This window comes from Stenella coeruleoalba, assembly GCF_951394435.1.
Source record: "Stenella coeruleoalba genome assembly, chromosome: 5".
Classification (NCBI taxonomy): Eukaryota; Metazoa; Chordata; class Mammalia; order Artiodactyla; family Delphinidae; genus Stenella; species Stenella coeruleoalba.
In genome coordinates this window covers 46300415-46318502 of record NC_137150.1, presented here as the reverse complement: position 1 = coordinate 46318502, position 18088 = coordinate 46300415, and the positions used below count along the sequence as shown (strand labels likewise).

At 35.9% G+C, this 18088-nt stretch overlaps 1 protein-coding gene across 4 annotated transcripts in view; it reads left to right on the top strand.

The window, feature by feature from the left end:
- ZBBX (zinc finger B-box domain containing) overlaps positions 1–18088 on the top strand; it is a 111578-nt gene that overhangs the window by 50729 nt on the left and 42761 nt on the right. For all 4 annotated transcript variants that reach the window (XM_079922371.1, XM_079922369.1, XM_079922370.1 and 1 more), the window contains 2 exons: positions 7435–7593; positions 12669–12843. In XM_079922371.1, coding sequence (XP_079778497.1) covers positions 7435–7593; positions 12669–12843 — 334 coding nt within the window. The remainder of the gene's footprint in view (positions 1–7434; positions 7594–12668; positions 12844–18088) is intronic.

Below are 18088 nucleotides of genomic sequence, written 5' to 3'. Positions count from 1 at the left end.
GACCTTCTCTAAGACACATTATATTAGAACTGTCAAAAGGCAATGATAAAGAATTTCTAAGGCAACCAGGAGAAAAAAGATAGTAACTTACAAAGGAACCCCATCAGGCTATCAGCAGAAACTCTACATGCCAGAAGAGAGTGGAATGACATTCTCAAAATATTGAAAGATAAAATCTGTCAGTCAAGAATACTCTACCCAGCAAAGTTATTTTTCAGATATGAAGGAGAAATAAAGCATTTACCAGACAAACAAAAGCTGAGGAAGTTCATCACCATTAGACCTGCCTTACCAAAAATGATAAATTAATTAGGTTGTTAAACAATTATAGCATAGAGGTTAAAGAGGAAAAAGCAGTAAAAATAAGTATAGACACTTCAATTTGGTTACAAACTCACAACATAAAAATGGATAATTTGAGACAACAAAAACATATAAAGGGGAAGAGGACAAGCAAATGAAGATAATATGCCATCAACAGAAAAAGGACTATTTTATCTATGAGACTTTTATATAAACCTCATGGTAACCACAAAACATAAATCTAGAGCAGAGGCATAAAATATAAAACAAGAGGAAACTGAAAAACATTGTAGGAAACTACCAAAGTAAAGTGGCAGACAGAAACACAAGGAAAAAGAAACAATGGAGATATAGAGAAACCAGAAAACAAGATAAAATGGCAGTACTAAGTCCTCATCTGTCAATAATCATCCTAAATGTGAATAGATTGAACTCACCAGTCAAAAGACACAGAATGGCTGGATGGATTAAAAAACAAGAACCAACTCCATGTTGCCTCAGGAGACTCATCTCAGCTCTAAAAGCAGACATAAGCTTAAAGTAAAGGGATGGGAGATGATATTCTAAGAAAATGGTAGCCACAGGAAAGTAATTGTAAACATACTCATATCAGTTAAAATAAACCTCAAGCTAAAAAAGTAACAAGAGACAAATATGGACATTATATAATGATAAAGGGAACAATTTATCAAGAATATATAACATTTATTAATATATTTGCACCTAACATAGGAGCACCAAAATATATAAAGCAATTATTAACAGACCTAAAGGGAGGAATTGACAGCAACACAAAAATAGTTAATAGTAGGGAACTTTAACACCCTGCTTACATCAGTGAATAGATCATCCCAGTCAGAAAGTCAACAAGGAAACAGCAACCTTAAATGAAACATTAGACCAGACAAATTTGATAAATTTATACAGAACATTCCATCCAATTGCAGCAGAGTACACATTCTTCTCAAATGCACATGGAACTTTCTCAAGAATAGACCATACGTTTCAGCACAAAACAAATATCAATAAATTTAAGACAATTGAAATCATGTCAAGCACCTTTTCTGATGACAGTGATATGAAAATAGAAATTAATTATAAGAAGAAAGCTGGAAAAGTCACAAATGTATGAAGACTAAACAGCTTGCCAATGAACAACTGTTGGGTCAATGAAGAAGTCAAAGGAGAAATAAAAAAATACCTGAAGACAAAAATGAAAATACAACCTACCAAAATCTATGGGATGCAGCAAAAGTGGTACTATGAGAGAAGTTTGTAGCATTACAGGCCTGACTAGAGAAACAAAAAACCTCTCAAACATTCTAACCTTACACTTAAAGGAACTAGCAAAAGAAGAACAAATGAAGCCCAAAGTCAGTAGAAGAAAGGAAATAATAAAAATCAGAGTGGAAATAAATGAAATAGAGACTTTAGGTAATAGAAAAGATCAATTAAACAGAGGTCATTCTTTGAAAAGATACAGTTGACACACTTTTAGCTAGATTCACTAAGAAAAGAGGAGGTTCAGATAAATAAAATTAGAAACAAAAGACTAAAAATTACAATGGATACTACAGAAATACAAAGAATCGTAAGAGAATGTTACAAATAGATATACACCAACAATAGGACAACCTAGCAGAAATGGACAAATTCTTAGAATCAAACAATCTTCCAAGACTGAATCATGAAAAAATAGAAAATCTGAATAGACCAATCACTAGTAAGGAGATTGTAACAGTAATCACAAACCCTCCAAAAAGCAAAATCCAGGCCTAGACAGCTTCATGAGTGAATTCTACCAAACATTCAGAGAAGATTTAATACCTATCCTTCTCAAACTCTTCCAAATATTTGAAGAGGTGGGAATGTTTATTTTACAAGACCAACATTACCTTGTTACCAAAAACCAAACAAGGACAGCACAAAAAAATAAAATTACAGGCCAATATCTCTGATGAACGTAGATGTGAAAATTCACAACAAAATATTAGCAAACCAGATATAATACATTTAAAGGATCATGCACAATGATCAGGTGGCATTTATTCCAGGGATGCAAAAATGATTCAACAGTCACAAATCAATCAACATGATACACCACATTAACAAAATGAAGGAGAAAATCAAGTAATCATCTCAAAAGATGCAGAAAAAGGACTTGACAATATTCAACACCCATTTATGATAAAAACTCTCAATAAAATATGTAGATAAGTAATATACTTCAAAGTAATAAAGGCCATATATGACAGATTCACAGCTAACATCATACTCAATGATGAAAACCTGAAAGCTATCCCTCTAAGATCAGGAACAAGACAAGGATGCCCACTCTTACTACTCTTATTTAATATAGTATTGGAAGTCCTAGCCAGAACAATTAGGTAAGAAAAAGAAATAAAAAGCATCTAAATTGGAAAGGAAGAAGTTAAACTGTCACTATTTGTGGATGACATGATTTTATTTACAGAAAACCATAAAGACTTCATTGAAAAGATATTAGAATAATAAACAATAACCATAGATTTGCAATCAATATGAAAAAGGTTGTGTTTCTATACACTAGCAACAAATTAGAAGAGAGAGATATTAAGGAAACAATTCATTTACCATTGCAATAAAAAAATAAAATATCTAGGAATAAATTTAACCAAGGAGGTGAAAGTCTTGTGCATGAAAACTATTAACAATATTGCTGAAAGAAATTGAAGAAGACACAAACAAATGGAAAGATATTCTGCAATCATTGGAAGAATTAACATTGTTAAAAATAACATATGAGTGATATATTTTTCACATATGTAGGAACTTTTAAGTATTATAAAATAGCATGTAATAGTATTGTGGTGAATTTCTAATCTTAATGATTCTGTTAAATTTTATACCTCTTAGGGGATAGATGGCTTAAGTTTGTTGTATAATTCTACTCTTATAGAATACTTTTAACTTTGTTGCTCAGAAGTTTTGTTTTCTCAAAGTTCATGTAGCCCTCCAATTCCCCTCTCTCCTGCAATATGTCGGTGAGATGAGTGAAAGGAGTATCTCTATTCCTCCCTTCAATGTGCTAGTGCTTGGTCAAACATGAAAATAAATAAGCACAATAAATGTAATTAAAAACAAGAACTCAACAATCTAATCTCTGCACAAGCAGTTGTATATATCAATGTTATATATGAAAGTTGTTAAGAGAGTAAATCATAAGAGTTCTCATTATAAGGAAAATTCTTTTTCCTATTTAATTTTGTATCTATATGAGAAATGGATGTTCACTAAACTTATTGTGGTAAACATTTCACGATATATATAGTTTTTTTAAATGGAAGGAACAATGTTCATATCCATTATTAGAGATACAATTGAATAATTTTAAGTTGCAGAAAGTCAAAAGTAAACCACATTTTCTGTGTTAACATAATTTGGTAGGGAAAAGGGATTAGGCTGGAAGAAGGAAGACCTTGATTCTAACTCAGGCCGCAGCGTTTTGTATCCACAGTAATGGGAATCACAGTTCTGTTCACTTTCCTTGTAAAATTCTTTTAAGAATGAGAAAAATAGAGTATACATATATACTCTAACAACCAAGAAGAGTAATATTTAAATGTCGTGGGAAAAAAAATTCACATTTATTGGCATTTTATTTATGTTGAATTAATGGAATCTTAAGACATTTAGATATAGGGTTCCAATTTATCAGTTATTCATGATATTTATCTTATTTTTTAGCACTAAATTTATTTATTTGTTTGTTTTTGTTTTTGGCTGTGTTGGGTCTTTGTTGCTGAGCACGGGCCTTCTCTGGTTGTGGTGTGCCGGGGCTACTCTTCCTTGCGGTGCGCGGGCTTCTCATTGTCGTGGCTTCTCTTGTTGCAGAGCGTGGGTTCTAGACGCTCAGGCTTCTGTAGTTGTGGCATGTGGACTCAGTAGTTGTGGCTTGCAGGCTCTTGAGCACAGGCTCAGTAGTTGTGGCGCACGGACTTAGTTGCTCCGCGACATGTGGGATCTTCCCGGGCCAGGGCTCGAACCTGTGTCGTTGTATATATCAATGTTATATATGAAAGTTGTTAAGAGAGTAAATCATAAGAGTTCTCATCATAAGGAAAAAATTTTTTCCTATTTCTTTAATTTTGTATCTATTGGCAGGCAGATTCTTAACCACTGCACCACCAGGGAAGCCCACTAAATTTAATTTAAGAATAAAATCATTTTTTTGGCCATTTAAGGGTCTCTTAATATGCTACCTAAAACTGTTATAAAAATTACAGAATCATTGATAGCAAGATTCATTTTAGGACAGAAATAATCTTTGTTCTGTGCTATTTAAATATGTATATATATATTTGAATGTTAATTCTATCTTGATAATTTTATATAAAATACTATTGTTTTTTGATACTTTTAAAAATATAAAATATAAACTAGAAATTTTAACCACCTTTGAAGTCAATAGTACTTTATTCTAGGGAATTTAAAATCAGGTTAAATTGGATTACTTCCCTTAAAAAAATATTTGTTAAAATGCAGATGTTTCTGGAAAAATGAAACATTACCGTTGGCTTAATTTCCTTTTTTTTCTTGATAAATCAAGTTTATTCAGGTTTAATTTATGAACAATAAAATCACACATTATTTCTGTGTCCACATTGTTTAAAAATTGTAGTAAAATACAAAAAATGTAAACATAACCATCTTAACCATTTTTAAGTTCAGCAATGATAAGTATGTTCACATTGTTGTGTAAAATGCACTCCTTTGAAGTGTGCAGGTTGATTAGTTCTGAAAATACATTACAATACACTTGTGTAACCTTCAGTATAAATAAATACACAGTATTTCTATCACCCCCCAAATGTTCCTTTGTGTCTCTTTATAATCTCCACTAACCCCAAACCAAGTAATGTCCTCAAGAAAACAACAGGTGCTGGCAAGGATGTAGTGGAAAGGGAACCCTCGTACACTGTTGGTGGGGATGTAAATTGGTGCAGCCACTATGGAAAATAATATGGAGTTTCCTCAAGAAATTAAAAATAGATCTACCATACGATTCAGCAGTTCCAGTTCTGGATATATAGCCAAAGGAAATTAAAACAGGATTTTGAAGAGATAGATACACTCCTATATAGCATCATTCACAATATCTAAGATATGGAAACAACCTAAATGCCCATCAATAGGTGAATGGATAAAAAAGATGTGGTATATATGCACAATGAAATATCATTCAGCCATGAGAAAGAGGATATCCTCTTGCCATTTGTGACAACATGGATCGACCTTGAACACATTATGCTAAGTGAGATATGTCAGACAGAGAAAGACAAATACTGTATGATATCCCTTATATGTGGAATCCAAAATGTCAGACTCATAAAAAACAGCAAAATGGTGTTTACAGGGGATGGGGCCACGAAGGGGATAAGACTGATGTTTAAGGGTACACACTTGCAACAAGTGGTAAATAAGCCATGGAGATCTAATGCACAGTATAATGAGTATAGACAACAATTTTGTATTATAAATATGAATTTCTTTTAAAAATAAAGACTGCTTAGGTCTGTAAAGGCTTTTTGATGCTCTTTGGGAAAATTTGGAGCAGATGCCATAGGTTTGTATATGGACAGCAATATGTGTGCATAGGTCACTTTAGTCACTTTTCATAGATAAATTTATTAATTCAGTATGAAGTAACACTAGTTAATTTGGTGTTCACTGATTTATTCCAGAATCAGATTGCAGTGAATCTTAATAGATTTACTAAAGATCATAACTGGAAAGTAGTCTTAGCTATTTAAATAGGTAGCTAGATGAAAATTTTAAAATAGGCACATTTTCATGGGAGAGTATAAAATAATCATTTCTGATCCCTGCTGAAGTTTCCCTCTATCTTGAGAACATTTGCTAAGAAGTAAGACCTATTACTTGTGTTCCTAATGTCAGGTTTTCAGAGAGTCTCCGAAGTGTCTGCATCTTCCCTCTGGAGTTTGTTTGGTTCAAGCTCAGATGGGATCCAGAATCCTGCAGGGTCTCCTTGGGCAAACCAGGCTTATTGCTGATGGGAAGTCCTTTAGAGAATAGGGCCTTCCTGAGATTTGCCTGTTCTTTTCCGGCTACTCTGAAGGCACTTGAAAAGGCTTTTTGAATTCTTGTTTCCCAGTTATTTATTTTAATTCTGTAATTCTCCCTCTCCCTCCCCCAACACCTTATTTTTATGTTATTTTGCCATATGCTATTTACCAGGCACTGTGGTAACCACACAAAGATTGAAGAAGACATGATGTTTTCCTTCTGTGAACTTTTATGGTGTAGACAGACATCAAAAGATGATATAAAATCAATACTGTGTGGGCTGGTAGGGATCTCCTCAGTGTAGAAAGAGGGTGCAGAGAATGGGCGCCTCATGCATCTGTGGGAGGGCGGCAGGGAGAGGTGCCTGGACCCATGGGAGTAACTTGGGGTGAATCTAGAAGGAGAGGTAGGAGTGTGCCCAGCAAAGAAGATAATAGAGGAGGGAGGGCCTTCTTGGTAAGTGAAACTCATGAGCAAAGGCATGGCGAGAAGAACAACTTGGAGTTTGCTAGGGCACTTCTGGATGTGCACTTTTGAGTAGTTGATACCTTCTAAAGATGTTTTATCACCAACAAAATACTCATTACGGCTTATTCAGGCTCCTGCTAGATTATATTTAGTTCTTTAGCGGTGATGTGCGCAAAATAGCACACCTACCTATTTAGGGTCGATATAGTGGAAAGGCTAGGAGTCATTAGAATTATACACACCTGGGGTCACTTCCCAGCTCTGCCACCCACTCACCATGTGACCAAGGGCAAGTTATTTAAACCCTCAAAACTTTCCTTTCTTTATCCCTAAAACAATGATAAAAATAGTTATGCTTTAGAGTTGAGGATTAAATGACATGTTTTTAAGATACTTAGGATAGTATGAGCTCAAACTAGCCCTTCAGTAGATGGCAGCTGTCACTATTATATGGTTGATGTAAATGGCAATTTGTATTTTTAAATACTAAATGCATTGAATTTTATTAGTCATAGAATAATGAAAACAGGATTTAATATATCTAAATTAGTTAAGCTGACATATTAGGCTTTTTATTCCTATTTTGTTTACTTATAGGCAAAATCTCAAATATTATCCAATGTATTGGATGTTGCCCATCAGTTTATAAAGAAGGTTAATCCGGATGAACCCAAAGGGGAGAATCATTCTACAAAAGGGATTAGTGAAAGTCAGCATAAAACCAAATCTCTTCTTCTTCAGGGGAGCAGCTCTGAGGTAAGCTGAGGAAAATATAGTAGACATTTGCTGTCATACATGATCATGGAAACTGTCATTCATATACTCAGCTAGAGCTGTAGAGTTTTGGAGATTATTTGATCACATTGTTGGTTAATATGAATTTGTTTTTTTATTAATCAGAAACACTTTCACTGTAAAAATCCTTTTAAAGAGATTGCTTTGAGTTCTCTGGCTACTAGTTTTTTGATGAATGATCCTTTGATCATATTGCTTTCCAGGCATTTTCACCACATCAGGAAATGAATATTTGGGAGAAATATAAAAAAAAACCACAATGCAATATAACAATTTTATATTAATCAGGATCTCAGAGAGGCTAAAAATACAAAACCTTGCCAAGTGTTTTAGGTGACAGGCAATTTCACAGTTATTTAAAATCAGATTTATACCAAATTGTGTGGTCATTCAGATTGATTACTGATCCTATGATGATAAGCTTTCATCAGCTCATGTTTGTGTTTTAATAATAGACTTGTTGTATTGATTCTTTAGCAAGAAAGAAACTTCCTCAAATTTTGATCCTTGTAATTAATAATCCTCATTCTTTTAGATGCCACTCGCCTTTTCACTGTAGTTCAGAAATAGTAACTTGGTCAGAGTCACACAGCTTGTTACTTTGTGACAGAATCAGACTTGAACTTCAGTCCCGTGAGTTCCTAACCTTTGCTCAGAGAAAATGAAAGAAAACAGGCTCTATGGTAGTAGGCCCTCTTTACAGCGGAGAAACTATACTTGAATTGTCCAGGAAGGTTAGCAGTTTGGCATGAATTTCACTAATAGACCTGCCAAGGGTGCTTGTGAATAATCACTGAATGAGTTACAGTCTTATTAGAATAATAATGTACTGAGGACCGACTATGTGCCAGACAGCATCCTACATATTTTACGTGTATTATCTCTTTTTACCCTTTTAAATTTTTTTTCAGATGAGAAAATAGTGGCAAAGCGTTTTTTTTAATTGCCCAAGATATCATTGATAGTGGAACTTCAGCTTGAACCCAGGCCTTACGACCCCAAATTACCTGCTTTTAACCATTACCCAGAGGCTGTGGTTTAAGGGTTTCTCCTTCATGCCTGCCATTTTATCTAATTTTTTTTTCATTTTATCTAATTTATCCTACCAATAAAAATAGTGATAAATCAACAGCTAACATTTATTAAACACTGTATGCTAGGCTTAATCCTTTAATTGCTTTATCTTATCCAATAATCAAAATAACCATATAAGTTTTACATTATTATCTCACTTAACAGATGAGAAAGCCAGAGAAGATTTAAGTAACCAGCTCTACTAGAAAGCTATAGAGCTACTCTTTTGCCTGCTCTTTTAATCCCTAAAATAAATGCTGCCTCTTGTCCCCATTGGTAACTGTGTATGCTGTATAGACCCTCCACCCCGGTCTTAACTTAAAGCCATTAATTCAGTGGTTTCATCCAGGAATGCACATTATAATCAACTGGAGAAACATTAGAGAAACACACATGACTGAGTTTAGCATGTCTCTGGGTGGGTCCAGACGTGTGGTTTTAACACCTGCTCAGTCATTCTGGTGAGTAGTCCTGGTTGGGCATCCCTGCTGTCGACCCTCAGGTGTGCACCTGTACACAGTGCACGCACTAAAGAAGTATCCCCCTCATATGCTTGGTACTACTCTGTGCTGAAGAGCAGAGGTTCTCCAACTGCAATAAGCATCCGAATCTGATTTTTAATTGGCTTACCAAGCAATTTGCATGCCTGGAAGAGTCAAAATGGTGCTAAAGCTTGGTATCTGTCTTAGGACTTTTCTTATGGATTCAAGCCAGTGGATATCCTTGGAAATGGGTGCAGTTCATGAAAGAACTTTCATTTTAGAGACTGAAACCTGGGTTTGAAATCCTGACTCTGGTTTTCTAGCTTTGTAACATCGGGCAGTTTACTTTAGCCTTTTGATCCTCTGTTTCCTTTTCTGGAAAGTGGGGGTATTAAAACGTATTTTGTGGGGTATCATGTAGCCTAGAGGGGTAATGGATAAACAGCATTGGATTCCATATGCTCCTTCAAATTTCCTAGCCCCTGTAGAATTGGGCAGGGTCCTGATGTGCTCTGAATGGAAGTGAAATATGACAGTTCTGAGCTGAAACATTTAAGAGCCAATGTACTCTCCTCTGGCTTTTTCCTATCCTGCCACCGCTGCGTGGAAGCCAACTATTCCATAGGCATAGCTGTAAAATGCAAATGTCTCTGATTCATTGCTTGGAAAGGAGCTGCCCTGGAAAGCTGCTAGAATCACCAGAATACTTAACTCATTTTGTATTAAGCACTGAGTTTTCAGTGCATCTTCACGAGTGCAGCATACATATACACACGCATTCACATATTGCTTACTGAATACCTGTAAATACCTTCCCACCTACTTCTAAGACAGAGGTATTTCCAAACGAAATTCATCATGTCTTCTCCAAAACCTATGGATGTTACTGTTGGTGGCAGCCTCTCTTCTAGCTTTCCAAGCCAGCAGGAACATTTCTTTTCTTTTCTTTTTCTTTCTTTTTTTTTTTTTGGTACGCAGGCCTCTCACTGTTGTGGCCTCTCCCGTTGCGGAGCACAGGCTCCGGATGCGCAGGCCCAGCGGCCATGGCTCACGGGCCCAGCCGCTCCGCGGCATGTGGGATCTTCCCTTCCTGGGGCACGACGAACCCGCGTCCCCTGCATCGGCAGGCAGACTCTCAACCACTGTGCCACCAAGGAAGCCCAGGAACATTTATTTTCTACAGTCATTTCTCTTTCTCCTTTGCATATCCAATCAGTTACCACATCTCATCTTAAAACCGTCTGAAAACTCTTGAATATTTGGTCACTTCTATTCTTATTGTTATTCCAAATACTGAAATTAGCTTTTGCTTAAAGTGCAGAAGGTCTATTAAGTGAAAAGTGCATTTTCTTCTCTCCCCTTCTAGAAGCTAATGATTATTCTACTTTTGTATGTATGTATTTCTTAACACAAATATTAGTATGTTGCATACTGCTCTGCAAACATGCTTTTTACACTAAACAGTAGTTTTGCTATCCATATAAGTGTATTCCACAGCCTTCTCATTCTATATAGTGGTTGTAAAATACTCCGTGTATTGGATATAAAATAACCTTTAAACTATGTTTTCTCTGATAAGCATTTATACTGTTTTGTCTTTTGCCAGTATAAACTATAGTATAAAAATAATTTTGAAAAATATTGTTTTGCATATATATGAGTATATCCATATGATAAAATCCTAAAATTCTTAGGTGAAGAGGGTTATGCATTTGTAATGTTGATAGATATTGAGAAATGGATGTAAATTTTAATTGGTTTCCTTGCATCCAAACTCACTGTTCTCCAATTTCTTTCTCTCCCACACTACTGTGTGGGACTCTTCAGTAGCTACTGGGTGGGACTCTTCAGTAGGTTTGCATTTCCAATATGTTTAAGTGTAATTTTCTCTGGATGGCAGGCAGGATCCTTTACAATCTGCCCCTACTTGTCTTTCCACCCTTTATATTTTCTCATATCCCACTTTTTGCTATAGCAACACAACTGCATACAGTTCCATGCCACTGTGTTCTTTAACTCCATGCCTTAACATATATACCATTCTCTCACTCTGGAGTACTGACCCTGCCACTTTTTTGTCCATAGGATTCTTGTTTATCTGAGTTAAATTCCTGCTCTTTGCTTCTATTTCTATTTCTGTGTTTCTGTGTCAACGACTAGCATAGTGTCTGTAGGTTCCAGATGCTTTTTGTTTATACTGAATTTTATATATGCATACATTTAACGATTTTCTCTCAATTGTCCTCTGACAATCTGCCTGGTTTTTTGCAATTAAGGGCTGAACACAGAGGATTCTACTGTTGTATCTAGAAGATACACATGGAGATTTAGCAATTTCATCAGTGTAGGTAATCCACATTTGATAATTCAGCATTGGTGAGGAACTTATTTTGCTTTAGTTTCCTAATTTGGCTGTTTTCTCTGATTCACTGGATAACTGCCAATTCCTACCTTTATTTTCTTCTGTGTGTTCACAGTGGATCTATATTTTGTACGGAATTCATCCTTTCCCCCCGTCATTACATTGAGAAGCAGGCAGTGTTTCATCTGCATTCATTAATTTGTCCATTCATTCAGCTAACTTTTAATGAGCACCTACTTTGTGCCAGGCACTACTCTTGGCACTGAGGAAACAGACAACATTCCTGATCCTATTAACATTCTAATGGGGAGAGACCAGCAATAAACAAACATGTAGAGTAAATTCCCATGGAGATAGGTTATTGAGAGAAAAATAAAGCAGATAAGAGATTGGAAAGTTGGGGAGAAAGGGGCTTTGTTTTTAGGGTCATCAGTAGCGTCATCACCTATTCTCTGAGTAGGTGATGTTTGAGCCAAGACCGAGTTAAATGAGTGGAATGGCTGTGTGAAGATATGAAGAGGGACCATTCCAGACTCTGGATATAGCTAGCACAAGGCCCTCGAGTGGAATATGCTTGATGAGTTCCTAGAACTGAAAGAAGATAAGTTTAGCTGGAGCAGAGTGAATGAAGGGGAGAATTAAAGGAAGTGAAGTGAAAGGCAGGGGCGTGCAAGGTTGTGTACAGCCTTGCAAGTCCTAGTAGGAACTGAGGGTTTCACAGGGAGTCATTGGAGGGTTTGGAGCAGAGAAGTGACATCAGATTTACATGTTAAGAAACTGTTCTTTCTGCTGTGGGGAGGTTGCAGGGAACAGGCGACTGGAGAAATAGGATTAGATACAAGGTTATCACTGCTTTCCAGGGAAAACACTGGTGGATAACTTAATGATAAACCCTCAGTCCTGTAGGCTCTAGTTTTAGTACTTTCTGAAGAGACCGTTTAAAACTGTCTATAGTTTTAAAGAAATCAGTAAAGCACATAAATAAGTACAACTTAAAAACATTCTATTCTAAGTTTAAAAATAATGTGTGATTCACAGTGCTCAGTAATTAATGCTACCTGTATTGTAAGATAGAAAACATTGTAAAGCATACTTAGATACACTATTAATTGTTTTAGGTAGAACTTTCAACAACAAAAAAAGAAGAATGTACAAATACAGGAGATAGGCCCTTGTGTGAAGGGCCATTTGTTGAACAAGCTTCTGCCCAATCCTTTCAAGAAGTTCTAAAGCAATGGAGAACTGGGCATCATGATGACAATGAGAAACAGAAGTTACATGCAGCAAAACCAGGTACCGCTTTTTTTTTTTTAAATAAAATGAATGCTTTAAAATAAAGCTGAATTTATTTTATCTCCATTCTCCATGAATATAAATGCAGTGTTCAGAAACACTGAAACATTGGGATAGTAGTTTGATATAACTCTTCAAAGGAGTAGTCACTCTATGACCATTGGTTTAGTGGTTTAATATTTATAACCCCCTGAATTGGGCATTGGGGATATATTTGCCTTTGTTTCCTACGTAAATTCAGGCTGTCAAATGAATAGAGAATTCGATTCTCTCAGCTCCTCTTCTAGCAGAAAGTTTTGTCAGAACAACTATTCCTATATTGAACTGTAATTACAACACATAAAACAGGACGATCTATGAGATGAGAGGAATAGAGAATTTTCTTGTATGTGTCTTGAGAAATATATTTCAGGGACTGCTGTGAAGTTCAGGGGGATAATTAATTTGTCTTTTGTTTTTCTTTCTTTTTGAAGAAATATTTGTTTTTATTTTTCCTTGGTAATTTTCACGCCCATATTCTAGACATTGAAGATCTGGATGACCGAAGTGTACAGTGTCTTCTCTTTGTTTCCCAGTACCTTTTGAGGGAAATCATACCTTTAGAAGTATTCAATTTATTAATTTTATTACTCAGAATCTTGTTGAGGCTTCCAATTGCTTTTCATTAAAAATAAAGTATCAGATAATAAACTTAAATCATGTAACTTAGTTGACAGCATTCAATTTTATGATTTTTATTTCATTTTTTTCCCAGTGAAGGACCTCTCCTGATTAGTCCTCTTTTGTAACATAGTGTAATTCCTAATGTCAAGATATCACACACCTTATTCCCAAATAAAATCTGATTTTTTACTGAATAATGTTCTCTCTTTCAAATATTTTTCCTACATTTGTTCATGATACATCAATTTTGTTAATACTTCCAAGACTTTATTTGTATACCCTGTTTTAGCATGTACATCAACATAACTCTCATTGACTATGTTATTTTATGTGCTCTTTTATTTGTGCTTTCACATTTTGATGTATTTTTTACTTTTTTACTCTGAAAAGGATTAAGTCTTCTATAGAAATACCTTTTTGATTGTCCACTTTGAAGACATAGTATTTAAAAATAATAGAAGAACTGATATGTTGTAGCTTTCCTCTATAGGCTGAAGATTGTGGATAAAGATGCTTAAATGGAATTGAACTGCCTGATTTCAAAGGAATCATGGAAACCTGGAATAGTAGAGGCCAGATGTTGGCATATCATTATCAAAGTTATAGTGGAAAAATTACCAAAATAAGGGGCAAGGAAGACTAGTAATTAGATTGTTTCAGTTCACAGAGATCTGTGGTACTAATTGGAGTACATAAGAATGAAAAAGTTTGTATAGACTCCTGTTTTTCCTATCTGAGTAGAAAATTTCCATCCTGACGCACAGAGACCCAACTTGAGCTACCATACTGGGGATTCAGAGTTTATTATAAAGTTCTCAGCCCTAAGCCACACCACAGATCTAAAGCCCCTTGAGGTCGAGGCTGGGTCCTTTTGCAGGATTTTGTAGTGTGGTCACAGGGTACACTATGAATCTTCCTCTAAGCTTTCACTACAGAATTTATGGCTATTTACCAGGATAAACATGCACTGAGGAAAGGCAATGCCCAGACCTTCAGAGGGGTTATTAGATTCTGGGTCTGAACTGACAGTTAGACACCCTGGAGACCCTAAGTACCACCATAATCCACCAGTCAGTCTTAGAGATTTATGGAAGTGGAATGATAGATAGAATCTTGTCTTTATTCTGTCTCATAGTGCATTGGAACTGTGGGACCATTATGTGGTTATTTTTCCAGTCTTGATTCTTGGAAACGGATATACTTAGTAACAGGAATAATGCCTGTGTTGATGGTCTGACCTGTGGCATGAAGGTTGTTATGGTAGTACGTAAGTAGAAGACCCTAGAACTGTCTCCCTCCCTTGCCAATGTCCATGCTAATAAAATACCATGCCAGAAGCAATACCTGGGGATTGCAAAGATTAATGCCAGCATCAAAGACCTGAAAGATGCAGGAATACTGCTTTTTATTATATTTCCATTTACCTTACTTATTTGGTACAAAAGCCAATGATCTTGGAAAATGACTACAGATTAGAGTAAACTTGATCCGATGATGATGATACAGGTCACAGTTGCTTTTCTGGATGTAGTGTCTTTGCTGGAGAAAACCAACACATTCTCCATGGTTGGAGGAGGGAGACAGCTATTGACCTAGCCTAGGGGTTGATTTTTCTGTAAAGTGACAGATAGTAAATATTTTAAGCTTTGAGGGCCATTCAGAAGGGCCATACAACTTTGCCACTGTATCATGAAAGACAATATATAAACAAACGAGTGTGACTATTTTCTAATAAAACCTTGTTTATGGATACAAATTTGAGTTTTACATAATTTTCACATGTCACAATATATTATCCTTCTTTTGATGTTTTTTCAGCCATTAAAATATGTAGAAACCATTCTTAGCTTGAAAGCCATACAAAAGCAGTGGGCCAGATTTGGCCCAAGGGTTATAGTTTACTGCTCCTTGACATATCAGATGTATTCTTTTTTATTTCTATTAATAAATATAGCCAGAGATCGTTTGATATCATATGGGTTACAGTATACCTTCACAGTCTTGCTTCAGACCTACATTAGCTCTCCAGCTTTCTAGCATTATATAGTCCCAAAGAACCTTGATTGTCTTGCTGTTGCACAAAAGCTATTGCCCATTAGATTGATGGCATGATGCTAAGTGGATTTTGTGAACAGGGAGTATCTGTTACAGAATGATTATATTGGACCCTTTCCATCATGGGTAGGGCAGTAATTTGTCCTCATGGGAAAAGCTACATATTTCAGAAAAGGATTTGCCTTCTCTTCCTGTAGTGTATCTGCCAGCAGAAGCTTTATTTGTCACTGTGGTGTCTTACACAGTGAGTGTCTTAGATCAAGACACTCATTTTATTATGAGAAAGGTATAGGAATAAGCTCATACTCATGGAATTCACTCTTCTTACCATGTGCAGCACTATCCAGCTAGCTTGATAGTTTTGTGGAATGGCCTGCTGAAGGTTCAGTATGGGTTCCAGCTGAGAAACAACATCTTGTGAGTTTGGGGTGCTTTTCCTACAAGGGGCTCTATATTACATGAAACTCCGGCAAAACTTCCATTAAACTGGAAGCTGAGACTACCCACTGCCATTTGGGGCTCATCAGCACTGAGTTAATAGTCAGGAAGGGTCACTGTACTGACCATGTTGTTTGAGCACAAGTATGAAGGAACAATTAGATTGTTATCATGCAATAAAGAAAAGATAGACTTCATCTGCAAACCATTCAGTGGCATACTTAATTTTTCTGTGTCCAGTAATAATGTTCATTGGAAAAATGTGGCAAGCCAATGAAAAGAGGGCTTCTATGGTCTTGAATCTTTTGAGAATGAAGATTTTAGTCACTCTACCAGGTAAAAGGAGTTGGCAGACAGTAAGGTAAACAGAATGGGTGGTGAGAGAAGGAAGCTATGATAAACAAATCAAGGTAGGCTTCAAAACCAGCTACAAAATGAAGAACGATGGCAGCTAAGTTTTATATTGAGTAATTGTTTTTTTTCTCCTCTCTTTTTCCTGATACCTAATATGACACATACTACTGGTATCTAACATTTAAATTTAGTTGGGAGTATCGCTAAATTGAAATCTCCCTCTGATACATAGTGGCTGTAGAACTTTGTGTTCCCTGTGCTTCAGACATGAGTTAGTTTTGTTTTGTTTTGTTTTGTTTTCAGAGGAAGAGACAGACAGACAAATGGATGCTTAGATGAAAACTAAGTAGACTCTGTCTCTCCAGATCCGTTCTTTCCCATTTCTGCCCTACTCTGTGCCCCTAGAGGTTGATCCTTGGAGGCTGCATCACATGAACTCCCTTGTTCTCTGGCTTCTGGTTGGGTTTGACCAGTTGGAGACACTAGCAGAACATTGAAGGGTGAGAAGAAAGAGGTAGAGGTATTCACTCTCCCTCTCCTTTATGTGCTGAGAGTTTGCAGTTACTGCTTTGTCTGCATATATCATTAGCTCCACTCAGATGACCTTTCATCCACAGCCATTGCTTTCCATGACTCCTTACAACACTTGCCTTACTTTGTCCTCTCAAGCCTAGGGTTGGTAACAGTTCTCCACTATTTTTAGTGTCTGAGTGCTTCAACATCACTTGTTCCCTTAACCTTAACATGATTATAAGTTAGTCCCTTCATTTGATCTTCTTCAAATTACCCCTTTGAGTTTTTTCTTTCCTGTTAGAACCCTGACTGATAATTAAAAAGGGATTTCTAAGAAGCCAAGATTCAAGTTGAAGGCTAGAAAATGAGTTGGAGAGTGGAGACAAATTAGAATGTACAAAGGCTCCATGGTGAAGAGAGCATATCGTGTTAATGGGACTGAAGGTAGATGTGCATGGCTGGACCTCAGAGAGCAAGGTTGTAGCACAACAAGCTAGAGAGGAATTACATTTAGTGGCTTGGAAAGACAAGGCTACAAACAAGACAAAGTGTGGCATAGATATAGGAGGAAAGTTGGTAAAGTGTATTATCATAAAAACCCATGGAGGACAGTGTTTTTAAGTAAAGAAATGAGGTCAACAGTGTGGTTGCCATGGAGAAATCATTAAGATGAGGACTTCTGTTGATATAATATGTGATTTTATTTTGCCTCAGAGTATTATAAATGTGATTGTTTATGTGCGTGTATATTATATGTATGTGTTTGTAAATATTTTCCTTTCCCTAAGATATTAAGTAGATAAAAAGAACATTTATAAAATTTATATACCTTATGGAGAAAAACAAAACAATAAGAACCTGTTCTCTTCCTCTTCCCTCCCCTCTAAGTGATTATCACTAGGCTGGATTTGTATTTTTTCATTCCCTTGATTTCCTTGCAGTTTACTGCATGTGTGTATCTCTAAACAATATATTGTTAAATTTGCATGTATTTAAACATTGTGTAAATGGAAAACTAGTATATGTACTCTTTTTCAACCTGTTTAACTTATTCAACATAATTTACTGAGATTTACCCATAAAGATGTGCATAGTTGTATTTCATTCATTTTCCCTGCTTAAGAGTCTTATGCTTAAAAGTCTTCTTTATATGACTACACCACTGTTTACCTGTTTAAATATTGATGTTTGTTTAGGTTGATTCCCATTTGGGGTAAGAAAG